Source organism: Corapipo altera, unplaced genomic scaffold, assembly GCF_003945725.1.
Source record: "Corapipo altera isolate COAL_440 unplaced genomic scaffold, ASM394572v1 113, whole genome shotgun sequence".
NCBI lineage: Eukaryota > Metazoa > Chordata > Aves > Passeriformes > Pipridae > Corapipo > Corapipo altera.
The window spans coordinates 2,348,908-2,369,164 of record NW_020884895.1 but is presented as its reverse complement, the minus strand read 5'-3'; the positions used below and the strand labels follow the sequence as shown (position 1 = coordinate 2,369,164).

Here is a 20,257-nt window from a genome sequence, read left to right as displayed (position 1 = left end):
CAACATCTCACCTTTCGAGATGAAGAATTCATGTAAATAAAAAACCCCACAGCAACTTGTGAAAAAGGCATCATATACTGTATCAGCAGAAAAAAGAACTTCTTGCTTACATAAAGAGAGAAGTTTGTTTCTTCATTGCCATACATAAATGGCAACATATAAAAATCATCCCATGGACAGGGATGCAGAAGACTCATATATTTCATCCTAAGAAAAGCTCCCTTAGAGTAGATGCTGTTTGCTGCAATGCAGACATTATTTTTAAATGAAAGAGGGTACATCCACATCATGCCTGGTGAATCCACTTTAAGTGGTTCGAAGTGATTAAAAACTCAAACTAAAAACCTTCAGTTACCCTGATCCTGGGTTTCATGGGGTCTCCTGGTGCAGAAAACTTTCACAAGTAAGAAGCTGAATACCTGCCACAAACTATTATGGTTTGACAGCGTGTGCACAGTGCAGTAGAAAGGGTGTTTGAGGACAAAAGCACAGAGCACAGGAAAAACAGGAGCCTGTGCTAGTCATTACAGTTATCCTAAGAATTAAAATAAAATTTCCTCTTGGTTTACAATTTGTAAATGACAGTTTCACTTTACAGAGAAGCTGGTGATTTTGTTCAGTGACAGAATTTAAAAAAAACAAAAAACAACAAAAGAGACCTAAAACTTGCAAGGGACATTAATTCACCTAATTGTAGCTACAGGTAAATATAATCAGACTGAATAGCAGCAAAAAACATAATGGGTATTTATTCTATTCCATGACACAGGTGCAATATATGCAAACATCTACACAGCTTTCAGGTCACAGAAAGATTCCCCATTGGTTAACATAGACCTCTACTATTGACAGAAACTGTGTATCTGAAGAAACAATTCCAGTTTGCCCTTCAATCCAAAGTTTAGAAAATCTTATTACTTTATCGCTAATCCAAGAAATTCTAGGAAGGTGTACATCTTACTTCAATCCAAAAAGGTTCTTTGTGGGTTTAAGACTTGAACCCATGCTACTTTTGATAGGCAGTGAATGTGCTAGGTTTGTGGTAAAAAGCCAGAATCCTCTTGGCTTCATGATGTGTAATGAACAGAAAAAACCCACACAACCCATGCTTCTTATCCACCAGACCAACCAGAAAGGTAAAAAAAAAAAAAAAAAATTAAACTTATCTCCAGAGTATGAAAGATATAAGAAACTGTGATAGTCCTGTGATAGAATACTGTAGCTGAAACTATTCAAATCTACCACCACCTTCATCAGTTCCCTGTCCTACTGGATATCAGAAAGTTGGGAATCCAATTAAACCGTTAAATAAATGTTTCCTCAGCTTGTCAGGCCTGGTGCTCTGGTCTCCTATTCTTAAATCCAGACCTTTTGCTCTGACAATTCTCTCAGGTTTCTTATCTCCCAGTTCAGGACCATATATGCCAAATGACATGATGGAAGGTGGTGATAACATTCAACTGCAGCTAGGAAAAAAGCCTTATGGTAAAACAGGGCTTTAGAGAGGCCTTGGAAACATCTCCCAACTGTAACACAGTTGTGTGGCCTCTCTCCCACTGCATGCAGCAGATGCATCCTGTTAATGGATTGTGGGTCAGGCTCACGAGCTGACCCAGGAGGTCACAGAGCTGGCAAGAGACATGGAGTTGCACTGCAAAAGAATGAGATCCAAGCCAGATCATCAGAGAGCACAAAGCTGATACCAGAAGCCCTTGCTAAGTAAGAGTTCACAGTGTGATTACAATGGAAAATTCTTTTGCTTATTAATGCCTCGGGTCTTAAAGCCAGTGCAGTTAGTAAGACTTGCTTCTGGGATTTGTCCTCCTGATACAAATTTCTTCTAGTATGAAAGGACAGGCCTTCAGTCATGGTGGGGGGCAAACCAGGAAGCTGATGTTTGTACAGTAACAGCACACATTAATAACTGATACATGTCACCTTTATTGTAATTTCAAAACCTGAGACCTCAAGGCTTTCTATTAAACAATACTGCTTTCCTGACATTAAAAATTGAGCACAATGCATTGGAGAAAAAAATCAAGTTTGCATACAAATAATGCTACCAAGGATATAATCCAAAGTATTCTCCTTAATTTCCTTGGGCAATTGTTCATTTTGGTTAATAGCACTCATATAATGCTCCTTCCCTGTATAACTTCAAACTACCAGTGTAGTGTAGCTGATTAAAAAAAATCCCTGTAGAGCTCAAGTACAGATTGCAGAGAATGCTGCAGTTTTAGCATTTTCTGCTCTCAGAACCTGACCCAAAACCTGGATTGTGCCCTCAGTTGTACCAGTATGGCTGACCTAAACTCAAGCACCTCCTCTTTCCAAACTATGTAATGCACATTTACTCATTCCCTAAATAACAGAGATAGGAATTTAAGGCTGCATGACAGTACCACAAAAAAGTAATTTCCTTGCTAATGATTTTCTTTTCTGCTCATCTATTTAGAGACATTGATCCACCAGAACCAATTTATTAAGGGTTTGCCCTGACACTGGTGATGTCAAGTGAGAGAGGATCAAATCCTGAATACTCAAGGTAGAGTGGGGAAAAAAAGCCAAACGACAAACCACCATATTTAATGCCTGTCAAAACTCTTCAGACAATTACTTTTTAAAAAAAACCCTCTCACTCATCTTGCCTATACAGAGACCTAATGGTAAGTATGAGCAAACAGGTTGCCCCTCTGCAAGTTTCTTCCCTCTGCAACTATACAGGTGACTGTCCCTTACAGCAGAAGGTGGTTTGCGAAATGGAGTAGCTGGAAGGAGCATACTCCAGTGTCTCTAAGTATTTATGAGCAAAAAGTGAGGGAACCTTCCAACACAAATCCAGCACAGATGCTGTGAACTCGTGCTACTACTTAGTCTGGGTCACGGTGCCTCCAGCTTTATTCCAAAACTTATGCAAAAACCTGAAACCACTTAAGGGTAGAACAATAACATCTGAGTGTATAACAATGAAGTATTTGAATCCCTGAAGGAAAAGTAATGGGATGGCTTAGTGGCCTAGTGGCAAGCAGTCAGAATTTTAGTCCATCTCATCTGGTTTCCTGGATCAACAGTCAGGGAGTGGCTACAAATCTTTTGAGATGATGAGAAAGGAGTTTCATTTTTGTTCTCATAAGGTAGGCTATATGTATGTTTTTCTTCTTACACTTATTTGTGTTTCTACATGTTTGCTATTCGTGTCTAAAACCAGAACTCTTTACTTTAGAAATAAATGAAGAAATTAGGATCAATCAAGAATAAGATGAGGAAACCTGATTATGACACAGAGAATGTCTATATGCAAAGACTGTGATCAGCCCTCCAAAACTTGGCTAAATGCCTCAGACAGCCTGTAGGGATCTGCTTATAGAAACAACATTAGATTTCAACCCCAGTAGCTACTATAACATCATTGTCAAGGAGTGACCTAAAACAGTGAAGAAACCAGTAATCTAAACAGTCTCAGTGCTATAACTGGACCAGTCCTTCACCAGAGAGCTTGGATGGCACAGCAACTACCTCAAATAGCGTGGGTAAAGGAGCCACAAAGTCACACAGAAATAGTTATGCTAGTAAAGCCTAGTATAAAAATAGATACAACTGTGCTAGAAAAACACAGCTTTACTCAGTTTAACCCGGCTAATTTGGGACAAAAGAGAGGCAAAGATTTACCTCCAGCGGGAAAAAAAATCCACCACTGACACATCGTCTTTCTCTAACCTACCTGCACAGCTGGAGACTGTGTTAAAGTGGCTGGAGTGGCTTAAGTACAGTGGAAAAGGTGCTTTCAGAGAAGAAAGGCTTTTAGAGACACTTTCAGAGCAGCAGAAGTAATGATGGACAAGATAAATAATCATTTCACAGATGAGAATCTTTTAATAGAAGCAAACAGAAGAAGTGTGGCTGTAAGAGAGTGAGTGGTCACCTAATGATGTCAGGCAGCATCAACCACTCCTTGTGAATGGTAACTTTTGTCGACCTTGTTCTTAAAAACCTCCAGTGACAGAGATTCTGGCTGAAATACTGATCATACTCTGCTGCCCACAGACTTCTTCAATGATCATTTATCGTTCTTAAAACTCTTAAAAGTCTCTTTTTTCACACAGAAGGAAACATGCCTATACCTAAACGCTAAACCATATCAGGACAGATGTTTATGCTAAAATAGCTATGTGACAGGTGTACAGAAAAACATGCAGTCTAGCAATAACCCAGCCAGCTTTTGTCAGAGAAGACACAGCTTCAGCCACTCTGCACTCTCTGCAGAGTGGATAAAGAAACAAGTCAGCACCTTAAATGAGGGCAATATTCTTCCCTCTGGCCCCTTCCCAAAAGGGTTCAGGAGACTGAAAGATCAATTTATGATAAAAAGAAAAAAATAATGAGCAAAACCTTGGGCAAATGGAGCACCTTGAAAGCTCAGGAGAAAAAGAAAAGTTGATGCAAGCAGAGAGCAGGAACAGAGAGAAGAGGGCACATGGCTGTACAAAATGGATTATCTCAGTACATGGAAGGGGAGACACACACAACCCCAACATCAGATGGCAAAAATACAGAAGACTACTGGGATACCTAATGCATTGTCTCAGAAATAAATCTGAGCAGAGAGGAATTGCAGATAGCCCATAATGTTGAGGCAGCAGACAAACAGATTCTAGATCCTTCTTCAAACCCTGGAGTAGCGCCTTTTGCAGATTGCATAAGAAAGCACCTCCTAAATTCATGGCAAGTCAGAGAGAGGAGTTTTGACCATTAACAGGGAAGTGAAGGCATCTAAAACAGCGTGAAGAACAACAAGGAATAATATTGATATCTGAAAATATTAGCAGGTAGCGAAGAAAAGGGAACATTTTTATTATCTCCTTATCTTTCTGTAACAGATTTCCAAGAGGAACAAAACGTACCCATAGTGTCATTGTTATTAGAAATCTTGGCTAGAATAAGGAATTTTATTTTCTTCTGCTTTTCCTTTGACTCTTCACCAAGCTCTCCTACTACAAATACACATGAACACCTGCCACAGCAAAAACAACAAGCAGAGTGCATGATTTTGGCTTGTCTTTGTAAAACAGTGGCACACAATATTTTATTATTAAAATATTTTAATGTAGTTTTAATATTAACACTTATTTGAATAATTTGAACAAGCTAGATATAAAAAAAGGTTGTAGCACTGAATTGCTCTTCTGCTATCATTAAGTCATTTAAAATCTCACAGGAATAGTTTCACAGATGCTAGAAACTATCCTAAACTGTTTCTGCTGCTGAAAAATAACCCTAAAGCTCCTTCCCTGCTCAGGTAGAAGAGATTGTGCAGAATATTAATGAGGAAGGTATAGTGCAGTCATCTGAAAAGAAACTGGAGGCTGGTGAAGTGGGGAAAAAACAACCCCAGGAATCCTGAGCTGCTTATCAATAAGATCAAAGATTCTTAGATAGGATGATGTTAAAAGTCCATCATGTAAATCAATAAGGTGGCTATGGTATATCTTCTAACTGCTCATCTAACAACTGGCTCTTATTGAAGAGGGAAGTCCTCTCTTCCTCCTCTTTTCTTCATTTGCTCTCATGATCTTGTGTGATGCTTCTCCTTTAGCTGGCTAAGCCAATTCTCTCTAGGGTTATAGGAACATCACTGACAGCAGAAAGGAACAGAGCACGAGTCCAGAGTTGAGCAACCACTCCCCCTTTTAGCTAAATTAAATTGGCTAATATGTGCCATCAAACCCACTCAGAACATTAGCTTTAGGGTTTACTTTTGATTTTTTTTTAAACATTCAGTTAGCATTTTAACAGATACAAGTTTTACTGTCCTCACAACAACAGAATTAAATATACTTATGCAGCTACAAATGCATAACCATGTCATTCACCAGCAGCTGAGATCAACAAAACTTTATGTATTGCCAGGTTCTTATATTAGCTTGAACACATTATGTCTTGTCTTTATCATCTCACATTTATTGTTCAATATGCAGCTTAAGCAGTATTGTCTATTGAGACAGTTACTGTAAAAATCCCAAACATTATTACTTACAGTTCCAGGCCTTGTGAAGTCAATACTGTGTGCTACACTTTGTCTCATCTGATTGCTGAACAAGCGAACACAAACACTTTGAAGATATTCTGGTGTGATCTAAAAATTAGGAAACAAAGCAAGAACAGGATTATATAAAACTTATACCTTATACCAGACAAGTATTTCTGTATTAAAGGTTGTTTGGTTGATTTTTTTAAAGAGAGTAAGAAATCACACACATGAGACTCATTGATGTGAGCACAAGGAATACACTGCAACTACTGTTCCATTCAGAAATTAAAATAACTGTAAATTCTCTTTATCTGGGAATTGTTATGCTATTCACAAGATTAATGCTAAACACTTTCAGAGAGTCTAGAAGAAAACTAGAATTTGTCACACCTATGTTTCCATACAGATTTTCCTCAACCAAAATCAAATCAAATTCAAAAACGAAGCAGTTTTGTGCTCTAAACAATCATATGTTGATGTGTCTAGCTAGACAGCAGAACTTACATAACTGTCTTGTACAGCAGAGAGAATAAATATGAATTACACAGTACAACACTTTGTGTTTCAATGCAAAGAGAATAAATATGAATTACATAGTACAGCACTTTGCATTTCAATGCAAAACATCTCAGTGGATTTAGATCTTTTGCTTTGGGAAATCAACACCACAACAGAACAGCCTGATTTCAGAACAGTTATTAACTTCCCCAGAACAGAGGCAAGAGCATCAAGATCATAGAAATACAAATGGGGACACTTCTGATATTCCCAGACCTACAGCAAGACGACAAAACCCTTCAAATTCAGAATGCTGCAGCTTCAACATGACTTTATTCAGTATCCAACTCCACTTTGGATTCAGAAATGACAGAAACCAAGATTCATAACAGAAGAGCACCCTCAGCTGGACACACTTGGGAAGGATTAAATGACTGCCCCGCACAAGGCTTACGAAGGAAATTAAAACGAGCATCTGCAACAAAACAGAACCAGCGCCTGGTTCCTTTCCCCCCAGAAGATAACTGGATATCACTCTGGAGAGCACTGAGGTGTGTAATGGGAGGTAACAAATGAATGACTATGTGTTTATTGTTTTTGAAGTCCATGTGAGCAGATACCTTCCCTAATCTGCTGTAAAGCATAATCCACACCTACAGGCAAATCCTTCCCTGCAGTAATATGTGAGCAGTCAGTGATCCCAGATGCACAGTAGCAAACCACAAGATGTTCCTGCTGATGGCAGGAGGACGGTACATATTGACTTTTCAGTAGGCAGCACAGGAAATCCCAGGTCATTCTTCCTGCTAACAATTCACAGCTCCTTTAGAACCATCTAGAGGCCACTAACATCTGCTGTAAGAATAACCTTCAGGTTACATGGAAGTTATAGTACAGAGGCACGCTCGCGGAGAAGAAAGCACAACAGAGGATACAATAAACTTCATATAAAAAATACCCATAAGAAAATTGTACCTTCTTCAGTCACATAGGTGTGGCCCATTTCACATGGTAACTCATTCTCTCCTACCCCAGTTCCCTTTATGAATTAAATTAACAACTTCAGCTTAGCAGAACAGAGAGGAAGGCTTTTCCTCATCAAAATTTTGGATGAGAAGATTGTTTCCAGCACCATGGAACTTAAAACAGACCTGACAGAAGTTTTAAACACACAACAACTGTTGATGGGCTGGATTGCAGTCAGTAGTCATAGAAATACCCTCTGATCACTGCTGATGCCACAGCTCAAAAGGGGACTCTCATAAGAGATCTGAGGTGTCTTGTGAGATGGTGATTAGTTTTTTCAAGATTTCTGAGCCAGCACAATTCAACTCATCTTTTGCACTACATTTATCCTTCCACACAGGGTCAAAGGAAGAACCTCTCATCTAAAGTGCTGTGTTTCATCAGTAAAGAGCCACAGTGCTAACAGAAATGCTCATAACTACGAAGCTTAATTCACATTTTGATCTCCATTTTCCAGGGGGTGTGGAAGCAAGCACCCATCTGAGTCATCACTTACCATCTTGCCATTGACTGTGGCCTCCAAAGAATCCACCAGCTCTGCAGTGACTCCAATGAGATTGTGGTAGTCTGCCTGCATTTTGTTAAATCGTTTCAGGTAGGTCATGGTCCTATGCTCAGACTCCACTAACTGTTGATGAAGATGTTGCAACATTTCTGTCAAGAGAATAATCAAAAGAGAAGTAGCATCACCTTTTCAAACAAAAGGACAAAAGAACCCACAAGCATTTTTACCGCTCTGAAGGCACAACTTCAACTTCCAAGGTGTGGAATTTCACTGCAAGGATAACTCAGCACCTCTAGTGTGATTCCATTTCATCACAACAGCTACAAGTATTTATTAAGCCTTAATCACCAAAGAAACAACTGATTCCCAGTTACAGCAGTAACATAACTATTAGTGAACATCACTGAACATATTTGTGAAGAAGACACTGCTTTAAAGGTCTGTTACTAGGAGAAGTTCCAGGCTATCCGTGACAAAACGAGGCTCTGGGCATCGAATCAGAAGAACAAATGACAACACACAGCTGATTACCTGGACTTGCTGTCTGCAGAGCAGTCATGCACTATCTGTGACATTCACTAAAGTAACACAGGGTAGAAAACATTATCATGACCAGCAACTGGAAAGGTCAAGTAGCCACTCCAAAGATAAAACACCAAAACAGGAGAAGGACACTACCCCGAGATTCAAGCCACTGTTTGCTAGATTACACTGTGAGGCTGGGTGTTTTATCCAGTTAATGTATAGGAATTGACCACTGGTATTTAGGTTATGTAGCGCTTTGTTTATTTTAAAGACTAAGTCTTCGATTTTTTGGGGGAAAATGGTACAATTCACAGAACAAAAGAACCCCAAATCCAACCCAAAAACATTCAAGTTATCCAATTCCTCATTTGCTACGTCCTTCAACTGAATTCATTGAAGTTGCAGGGAATTCTCCACTTCAAAAAATTTTTCAGGTGACCCTGGTTAATGGTAAACTGTATCAGTCACTTTTAGCACCTTCAGTTTCTGAAAATAACTCAAATTGGTCTTTTTTCAATAAATAATTAATAATAGCTGTTATATTTCTGACACAGTTTGTTCCTTCAGGTTCAATTAGTTTACAGACCAAAGCAAACTGAGTATCAGAATCTGTACCCTCCACCCCAGTGTCAGACTCAGCCAAATCAGTTCTACATGGAACTCAAGCATGGAATCTGGAGCTGTGTACCACAGTGCACATCTCTGTGACTAGACAAAACTGCGAAGGGAGGTACAATAATCCTATTGTTACTGCTCATGTTTTGTATTTTGCTAGAACATTATGTTTTAAATTAGGTTGCTGAGAAGCCAGTATTGCTTTAGTGTTTTGAAAATGGCATCAGGCCCATCTCCAAACAGAGGGAATATTTACCATAGGATTTTCTGTGAAACAATGGGCAGGAATCAGCCTGACTCCAGAGTTTCAGACAAAAGTAGAATTCCTTCTCATAGATTTAAAAAAATTTTGGGTCAGGGTAGAGCATTCCGAACAGCCCAATATGACACAGTTTAGGTCCAAGTAGACCCAAAGGGAAGAAAAACAAAATAGCCAAGATGCAAAACTGGAAAACAGAAAAACTAGTTCCTGTTCCTGGCTTTGAACAGATTTTGCCCACAATCTTCTAGGAAACCATTACCCTCTCTCATGATTCACTGTCTCTTTCCATAAATACGTAGGTCATGTGTCCCTGGAACACCAAAGTATTGGGAAACATAACTGATGTAAGTAGAAATTCGGGATCCTCATTTCTAAGCAGTACAAAGTTTCATTGCACAAGTTTAAAAAAGTTCAGCATATAACACCTTATGATAAAAAAGCTCAGGAGGATTAAGGTGTAGTTACTCAAAATCTGTCCCTTTGCTCCACTGCTCTCTGAACTGGGGCACAAACCTCTTCCAACTAGAGTCAGTAGGAAAAACACTACATAACCAAAACTCAGTGCAGATCATCACTGACAAGTACCTCTTCCAAGCACAGAGGGCTGTTGGAAGAGCCGGTCCTGCTCTGTCCCGTTTCCCCTTTGCACTCCTGTCACATCCCGATAAAAGCAGTCACTTAGACAGACCAGGGAGCTACTAGCCCAGGTAAAAATCAGTATTTAGTGGCTTGTTTGAAACGTTAAATCATTACCCTCTGAGTCAAGACTGGGTAAAAGGAACTGGTACCTTTTAGAGGCATTTCAGTTTACATTTATGTCACCTTGCAGAAGTGATCAGACTGCACCATAACAGGAATCAGAGAGTAACTCAAGACATGTGGCTTCTCTCTTTCCTCTCCCAAACACAATTCCCAACACTGACAAATCCTTTTTACATATGATAAGCTTATCAAAGAGGAAGAAAAAAAAAAAAGCTGTCTAGACCTTTATTATTCATATGAAACATTATTCATATGTGGAGGAAAAGAGAGGAAAATACAGCACAGAGGACTAACCTCCTGTTGTAGGAAGATGTAACACACAGTAAAGCTTGTCACTCTGCCAAATGAAGATGCTGGCACCAGGCATCAGCTGAACTACTGCATGTTTCTACCAGTATTCTTGCCTGCTTTCTCATGTGTGTAATTGTTGAGTTTTTTAACTCCAGTTCCTACAAGCAGCCAAGGAGTTACACGTATGCACAGAATTCCATAAGAAGCTTCTTGTTCTAAGTGAGAGATTGGTTGTTTTCCTTTACAACAACTTACCTACACCTAAAACAGGTTTCCTGAACTTGTGCGTGCTCTGTCTCTTTCTCTCTTAATCTCAGCCCACCCTCACATACTTTGCTAGAAGCACTGACACTGGCCAGGCTGAGCTCCTGCACACAATGCAGCAGAGCTCTAGCAGAGGAGCTGCAGGTCCCAAGAGTTGTCAGACACTAGGGCTCCTTAGGTGACACTGAAACCTTGCTCTCAGAAGAGGTAGCAGTCTCCTTCTTGCTTACCACATCTCCATAAAAATTACTATCCATATTCTGACATATTTCCACATCAACAGTCATTTAGACTGTTGATGTGGAAATACAGACAGGTAGGTCACACTTCACTTTCTCTTGTGCAGCAGCCTGACACACTTCTCCCCCCATCCCCTTCCTTAAAACAGTGGAAGAGTGGCTGTGTAACTCATCCACAGATTTGTAAGGAGGCAGTGAAGGGAACAGCAGCTGAACACCCTTCCAAATACTTCATTCCCTCCATTCCTGCTAGCACAGAGGACACAAAGAAGGTCTGAAGCTCTCAGTGCAAGATGCCAACCATTCTGCAATTCCTTCCTTTCCAGCCAAACTGAAAACATATGGGAGAGCTGTAAGTTAAGCACCACTGCCACACAAATAGCTTTCAAAGTCATACAGGGATTGAAGTTTTTTAGCAAATGGGTAAAAAGCCAGACTGTGCAGGTAAATCAGGCAAGGTAAACACACAGAACTCTCCCAGGCACCTGCAAGAGCATTTGTACCACCCCACCCAAACTTGAAGCACTTCAGGGTGTCAGATTGATGACTGGCAACTATTTATAAAAGGCTGTTTCCAGGGCTCTGACATACTGCTCTTCATTCATGTGTTGCCTATAAATTTTCTCTGCGTTTCCCCTTCACTGATAAAGGAAACATTCTCCAGCAGCGAGGAAGTGCTGTGGATCCCACGTGAGCTGAGCAGTTACTGCAAAAATAACCTCTTGGATCCAAAACTTTCATACGAGACAGTCCTCAAGTAACCTTTATGAAAAGTCCAAACTGACTCAACCTCCAAGGCACATAACAGATCTACAAATAAAGGCTGACCTGCATGGATTCAATTCCATGACAGTTCCCGTACTAGTAGAAAGCACAGAACCTTTCCAAATGAAAAATAATTAGGCCCAAAATAACTCAGGCACAATCATGTAGTAATTTCGTTTTAATCAGAGTATGGAATTATTGCCTTCAGGAAAGTCCATCATGAGGAAAAAGAGTAACTTCTGGAAAATAAAAATCCACTAAGATCTTTCTAATATTCAGTGAAAGTCTAATGCAACACAAAGCTGAAAATAACAAAGAAAATACATGGAACTCACACTAGAAGAAAGCCTAACTTTCTCTTTAATTCAATCTACAAAGAGTAAATCCTCAGGGTAAACCTACAGATTAAATTAACTAGAGAGGAAAAGTCATTTTAAGAACCCAGCTGGTCTCATACAGATCTCTACCTATAAAGTGTATGCAGAAAGTCATGTGAAAAAGTGAATGCAAGGTATTGGAAACCTAAGTTGTATTTATTGAACTGATTTTTAAAGGCACATATTTCAAGTGTCATCAGCATCTACTGGGATTCATTATTTTTAAAGGGCCCCACGTCACACACACACTTCAGCGCATATAAGCAGCACCTCGAAATGCAAAACATCAGCCAGCCACATTTAAATTAACACATCATTATTCAGGAGATACTAATATGTACTATTTTAGGAGTTTAAACAGGATGAGTGAAATCAACTTAGACATGTCTAAGATCATCAGACAGTCATCAGAACAACTGTATGAGATTTAAAATCTCAGACAGGCACAAGCAGGTAAGGGAAAGCAATCTGAGGCAACTTCCATCAGAACTAAAAGTGGAGAGCTGGTATGCACTTCTTATGGAGTTCTCCACTATTTTTTACCACGTTTCAGGACAGAATAGACATTAAATACAAATCCCACTACTAGGCCCTCTCCCATTTCTAGTACATGGCTATTGATGCTCAACCCTCTCAGCTCAAGCAGTCCAGCAGTAACCCCAAGGCAGGGGTCTGGATTTCAAAGGACTTTCTGCCACACATTACTGGTTTCCCCATCCCTGCAGGCACGCCTTCTGCTACTATCATAGACACTAATAATCTTCCAGATTATCCTTACTACATCTCAGCATTTACCTTTGTTGCACTGTCCATTCTCTTTCTGTTGCACAAGTAGGAGCAGTTCAGGAAAATGTGCATCCTTTCAGTACATGTTTGTTCCAGAGACACAGAATGAGAAATTCAACCAACTGGCAAACTCAACCAAACTGAACAGTCTTGCTGTCCCAGGCAACAGCCACAGGAGACAAAGAATAAAATAATCAATAATAAATACATGAAAATCTCTTAAATGCATAAAGCAGAATGTTGCATAGAGTGTTGAGACCTTTGGTTGACCTTTAAAGATATTAGATCCAGCCCTGATACATAAGACACAGTAACTCCAGTCTAACTGCATTAACACCAAAATGAAAAGTCAAACTGCTGATTTTACATAAAATCAACCTACAAGTGTTTTAAGGCAAGTGACGTTTTTATATCTAAGAAATATCCAAGGCTTAATTAGGATTCAGTCCATTACTCCATGAAGAGGAATAATCAAAGAGAAAATTTTATTCACCTGTTGTATGGCAGACTCCCACATAAACACCTGTAATATGGGAGTGAAAGCAATGTTTTGATTGCTTCTCCCCATCCTGGTAAATGGGCAAGTATGAAACAGAAGGGATCTAATTTCCAGCTCATTATTCAATACCACCATAGCAACATGCTGCTTTGGAAAAAAAGTAGGATATAGCAGGAAAAGGACTTTCAACTAATGTTGCATTAATAAAAAAAAAAAAAAGCCAGAAACAGAGACTCCAGTTCCATTCTGTCTACCTTATCTTTAACTGTACAGACCAAAACTGGAGAAGAAAATTTGCCATATAGCTAGCTAGTTTGCAAATTAGGCCTGACAACACAGCTTAAACAGTATCGTTTGAAAAACAATACAGTCTGAAGCACATGCCATTGAGTGAACCAATAATTTCTGGAATCCTTAAAATCCCTGGAAAACTTTCAGTTAGATCCTGAAATGGCTAATTGAAAAGACTAACAGTTTTAGAAATGCTGAGAAAGAAGTCAGGTCAGGTTGGTGCCTTTGGGTATGCTGTACTTTATATATGGAAACAAACAATGGTCATATGATAAAAGTGCAGGTTCATATGTCTCTATGTATCCATACATTGTCTTTATATAACTTTTACAATTTTTTTTTTTAATGTGGAATATAAACAATGTTTCCTATCATAAAAACACCGAACTGTAACATTACTGCAATTCTGCAATAAATCTTATCAGCACACTCTTGCAATAAATGATATTGCCTCTTTATAGTAATTCCAATTATCATCAAAGTGTTTTCTCAAAAGGATACAAATAAAGTGAGAAGCCGAGGAGTCTGTCTGGCTTTGAGAGTCAGAGACAGGAACTTTTCCAATCTCGCCCTCAAATCCGACGTCCAAGAATCCTTGAAAAGAAAAACAAATAATGTCAGTTGTTCACCAAATATGTACACTCTGCAGAAAGTACTGTTTGGATCACAGCAACCTTCCACTAGAAGGCAGCCAGCACTGGATTGAAAAGATTTCCCCTTCACTGTTACTAAAGTGAATGTGTTTGCTCACTACCCACAGAAGTCTAAAGAAGTTAGATGGGAGTTCAGGATTATTTCTAGACAAGAGTTCTTGAAGCACAATGAGGCTTTATTTCAAGTGCAAAACTATCACACAGTGTTGGTGCCTTGCAATCACATGCAACAACTGCCCTGAAAGTAGAAGCATCTTTAAATACAAGCAACTTGAGAAAAAGATAAAAAATTAATATTAATTTAATATGAATTTTACATTTATTAAATAGAGTACAAAATGAATAATTTTGCAGTGCTCAATTTTTAATCATCTTTCACTCCTAACAAGATCTGGGAATTGTAGATTTTGTCAATAACTGTTGCAAGCATCATGACATGACATTGGTGATCAGCGTACAACATTTCTAAAATAGGGATTTGGAGAAAAACAACTCATGTACAAAAAATAGACCAACATAACAGACCAACACCATTAACTGGAATGCTGTCTTCTGCCTGACACAGTGTCTCATAGGCACAAGAAAAAAACAGCTGAGGAAAAAAGCCAAAATACACCTAGGAATCCACCAAATACTCATTTCTTCTATTTTACACCTTTAGTGAAGCCAGTTCCTGCTTGAGGAAAAGCTAGCCAACAGATGAAAAAGCTCTATCTTTGAAAAAGTAACAGGAGCTTCCTAAATTTACTGCTGTATACGACTATGTTGCAAGCTGTTCTCACAGCTCAGATTTGCCCTTATTTCACCACGCTGGAGAATGTACAGAATTTACTTGCTGCATTTACCAATTCAGTATCCAGACAGCAGTGTACCACAGCACACTGTATATTACCTAAGGAACCTTGTCTCCTACAGAGAGGAGTGTGTATTATTTTTCAAGATGTATTACACAAACTGACAGGAACTCCTACTATATAAAGCATCAGATGCCTGAGAAAAATATATGCCATCAGAACACTGCTTACTAGACTAGTGACTCACTGCTGCTCTTTCTCAAACATAAAACAATCTGTGTTTCAACACTCACATGGAATGAGTTGTACAATTCCCACAAGAAAATATGAGTGACTGTGGACCAAGAGCTTGGACACTGGGTTACTATGAATAAACCTGAGGATCTCGTCTTAGATAAGGCATTAAAAAAAAAAGCTGCTAAGCATAATTAAAAAAGAGTAGGCATATCCCATCTCTGAGGTCAACCAGTCCATCTCATTATTTATAGCTAGTCCCAAAGGAAAATGGCAGTATATGCCTTTTTTGGTGATAAACTGGAGCTCCTCAACAGCTGGTACATCCAAAGTCAGCCCTAGGGCAAATATCACTTAAGCTTTGATTTGATATTAAAAACTGTGTGGCAATGTGGGCTGGAGGCACCTCCTTGCACCACAATAGTTGCCCACAGCTGCTTAGCCAGGCCAGCACAACTGTTCACATGGTCGGACAGGGAAGCATTCCCAGCAGATAACCCTCCCCACAGGGATTGCCACCAATACTTTGGAACATCAAGCCCCAGCTCTGAAAGTCACCTCCTAACCATCTGCCCAGAGAGTGGTCAATGTAAGGGTGTTTATTACCCCTTCATCAGCAGAGTAACTGTAGATCATCATCACACTGAAAGTGCACCTGGAAAGGAGATCTATTTTGAAATTCAAGCACGCCAAACTTCTACACTCTCTTCTCACCCTGCACATGCAAGTCTAAGAACTCAACTCTGAAACACTCATTCAAATGTAAAGGTTGAAACATATTTAACAAAAAAAAATTAACTAGGAAAAATGCCTGTGGCAAGAGTCACCAAACCACAAAGCACAGTTATGCTCTTCCAGCACTTTTTTTTGGGAGGTGGGGGGAAGAGTCTCAAAACACAGACAACACTGATTCATTTTCTGTTTCAAGAGGATTACTTACTAAATTGACTTTCTCTTTTCCACATTAAATGAAACTACTTTGGTCTCCTTATGCCTAAATATCATGCTTTAAATGCAGTTATATATACACAGATAGTGGTCTTGGGCAACAACCTCAAAGCAAGTAAGTTGACTTGAACTACTACAGAGTCATTCCCAGAAGCATTCATATTTCAGGGATGTGTGGAAAAGGAGAGGCAGCAATGCTATTTTATGGACACAAAGATGGCATACCACTCAAGACTCAAGCAAATATAAAATACATATTTAAGATGGCACCCTGTTATTGATAGCAGTCTCACAACCCCTCCTCCATTAAATATATGTCTTTTTAGGATTGTACAGTTTCTGCTAAAAGGAACAATAAAGGCAAACACCAAACTAAACATTATTGAATATTTATCACCCCCTGAGAAAAGTCATCATAAATACCACCTCTCCAACACAGATACTTACCTGGAAAAGTTCTTTAAAAGAAGGGTGTACCATGGGGTTTGGAACAAAAGGCAAAGCATAGAAGGGAAGAAACTCTGTAGTCTGGCTCAGTGCAGCTCCTTTTGTTTCCAGGTATGCCTTAAAATGTGACATCCTTTCCTCAAGTTTAGCTTTGTCCTAGGAAACAAAGTAGCATATTTAATTTAGAAAACTACCACTCTGAATGCACAGCAAAGCTGGAAAATACAAGCAGAGACCCAAGTATATTAATACCAAGTCTGATATTCCAAAACCCAACATTTATTTAACTAGAGAACATTATATCATGTTTCAGTCATAAAAGAAAATTTAAACCAATGTTGTTGTTTCTGTCATGTAGGTCCAACAAAAGAAGAGACAGAAAATTGATTTTGAACGTAAATCATTCCTGCTCACTTCAGGTTAGACTTCTAAAGCAAAATGCCATTTCCACACTCAGGTAAAGAGGAAACACCTACTAGACATGTTTTATATCAGTGATAAGTGAGAACCACAAAAATCCTGGTGCACAGCACCAGGAAGGGAAGCTGGCACACAGAACAGAAGTTCCTCAGAGGCTGGAAAACACACAAAAGGCATCCAAATACTCCTGTAGCAGCTGACAGGTGAAAGGCAGGAGCTATTAAGCCCCAGCTGATCTGGCTGAGTACAGGCTACTTAAATGTCTCTTCATCATAAAAGTCCCATGGAAGAGAGATTTTATTCTATAACAGCTTGGAATTATATTTGTCAATATGATATATTGAGCTGGTCAAGATTCAGCTTCCCCATTTCATCAGAAATTATTATATTTTAACTCACAGCTACAGTTCAAACTGGAAGCAAAGTAAGTGTTTTAAGAATCTTCTATGCTCTGCACTTACAGATGTGAAAGTATTGGCATGCTGGTATTTTCCAAGTTAAAATACTTCAGGAGCTCCAAGATACGGGCAGCTCCAACTTCCATCTCTATACTTCACAATACAAAGGGTCTGGTTCAACTAAAATGCAGATTATGGCCCAAAACTGGATACATGCTCTGGGTGTTCTTAGAAACCATCCCATCCTCATTCACACTAAAGACAGATAAACAAAGCAAAACAAACAAAAGCAATTTCAGGTTTGAATTGTGAACCAAACTTACAGGCTTTCCCACAGTTTGTTTCAAGAGGAAGGTGGCAAAGTGTATGTGAAGATAGAACTCCAACTTCTGAGCAACAGGGTCATTGTCTCGCACTGAAGATGAAATGTGCTCCTCCCAGAGCTGGAAGAAAACTTTCTGCTCACCATTTTCAAATGCTGCAAGCAGATCTTCCTGCAAAGGGGAAAGGCATTCAGTGAAAAAACAAATGCAGAAGAGCCACATTTGCACAGCAGTAATTTAGTGAATGAAGAATTCAAGTGCCATTTGAAAACCTCAAATTAAAGGTTTTATCCAAAAATCTATCACAGTTCAATGACTGCCAAGTATTCTTTCACCATGTATTTTTAATATGTTTGAGAGCCTGAAGCAACCATGAATACAAGAGGTAAAGCCCAAATTTTCAAAAGTTCTGGGAACCCGGCTTTACCGTAAGGGAAAAATAAATGCCCAGAGTGTGTGAAAATCAGTCTTTTCAACCTATGGTAAGATAAAAACTAAAAGTAGTGTGAATCAAAACTACTGTGTTCAAAAGCACTGGAGTTCTGAAAAAAAAAAACAACAAACCCAAACTTCAGGGTTCCTGTACTGGAAGAAGACTGCTAGAAGACTTCTTCAAATAATCAAGAATCTGTTCAGACAGTTCAGATAATCTCACTGTTGTAGTAACTCACAGGGTCGTTAGTGGCCTTTAACTGTCTTTAGCATTACTCAATGTAAATGATGCATTACCTGAACAGGCAATGGATCTTTTGAGGAAACATCTGCTGGTTTAGGGAGTGGCTTCCCTTTTATTTTACATTCCTTTTTAAATACCTTCACTGTTTCTTCAAATTCTGCGAAATCCAAATACTACAAGACAAAAACATGCAGGGACAAAAATTTTTTTAGATGATTAATGCTTCAAAATAAATGATTAATAATTTTTTAGATGATTAATGCTTCAATGAATGACTCATGAAATGCCAAAGTTTCTGTATAGGAGGATCCATAAGTGTCAGAAACTGCACATTGACCTTTTGGTAGGAAAATACTGACTCTAAACTTCTTCCTGCATCCTAGAGACAACCAAGTACATCCTCTCTGAAAGAATGATGCCCCTTGGTTTAGTCAGTAATTTCATTCTACCAAAGAAGAAAATTAAGTAAAATTCATTAGTGTTATATTCTGTTTGAAGAAACAAGTAAATTACTTCCTTGCAAACAATGTTCTTAGAGGGCACAGCAGTCAGACAGCTTGAGCTCTTAGCCAGAGCCCTCACGTGAAACTGTACAAGCCAATGATCAACTCATCAGGCACTGTTTCTTCTAGGGAAGAAATAAACAGCCCTGCCTCTTCCTCTCAGTGTACAGTCAATATATTAGACACAGCTTTCCCCTCCTCCCCTCATCTCAGGAGTCTTAGTCATTGGCTGCTGAGGGAAGACATCACACTTCGTTTTGCAAAGTTGACCTGGATTCCCAACATTGCCACGGAGAACAAGAATTGCTTTCTTCACAATAAACATAAACAGCAGTATAGTAGTGATTATGAACTTAAACCTCTTTTTAGAACTGTTTTTAGAGACCCACAAAAAGATTTAAGCTGTGTATGACTTTGCCATACGGTTGACTCTTTTGGGAGGCAGTAACTGTCCTGGCTTTCAAGACACAGCCTGGTGACAGCTGGGCACAGTGGGAGCTGACTGCCACTCCTGATCACCACTCCTGATCACCCCTCTGCAGCACCAGCACCTGTGGAATCTGCAACAGGATGGATCACACACGGCAGAGGGATTCAGTCTGGTGTCCACTCAGGGCCCTAAGCAAGGCTGCCAACACAGGGTCGATTAAAGGGATGAGGAAGCAACAAGCAGCAGAGATCACAGTTTGTGTCCTTGTTCTAATTCATAAACATCCCATTTTAGCCAATTTATCCAGAAGCACAGGCTGCCATAGAGGTACCTGCCCTTCAACACTTGTCTCTCACTGTCTTTTTCACTGGATTCTTTCACACTTTATTCTGATTTCCTCTTATGGGCAATAGGGGTAGAGGAGTGTCTACCTGGAAAATCCTGCTTAGGCATTAAACCGTGGAGATCAGTAGTCTCAGGACTTGTCTGGGCTTTGTCAGCTCTAGGGTTTTTATATGCTTCTGATTTTATACACACATGGAATAAGGTGGCAGCCAAGCAAGATTTTAAAGATCTCACCTTTACCATAGGCTGGACCTGAGCCCCAAAGTTGTCAGATCTAATCAACCTCATTCTTCCCTTAATGAGAGCCTCATTTCCAACGAACAATAGATAATTTTTGATTGATCTGCTGTTTG

General features: G+C 39.3%; 1 protein-coding gene across 3 annotated transcripts in view; it reads right to left on the bottom strand.

Annotated features, from left to right (window-relative positions):
- ARMC9 (armadillo repeat containing 9) overlaps positions 1-20,257 on the bottom strand; it is a 64,428-nt gene that overhangs the window by 43,169 nt on the left and 1,002 nt on the right. For all 3 annotated transcript variants that reach the window (XM_027647328.1, XM_027647329.1, XM_027647330.1), the window contains exons 3-9: positions 18,680-18,799; positions 17,951-18,121; positions 16,810-16,965; positions 14,235-14,327; positions 12,953-12,977; positions 8,049-8,206; positions 6,035-6,133 (exon numbers count right to left, since the gene is read on the bottom strand). In XM_027647328.1, the coding sequence (XP_027503129.1) occupies positions 6,035-6,133; positions 8,049-8,206; positions 12,953-12,977; positions 14,235-14,327; positions 16,810-16,965; positions 17,951-18,121; positions 18,680-18,799 (822 nt within the window). The remainder of the gene's footprint in view (positions 1-6,034; positions 6,134-8,048; positions 8,207-12,952; positions 12,978-14,234; positions 14,328-16,809; positions 16,966-17,950; positions 18,122-18,679; positions 18,800-20,257) is intronic.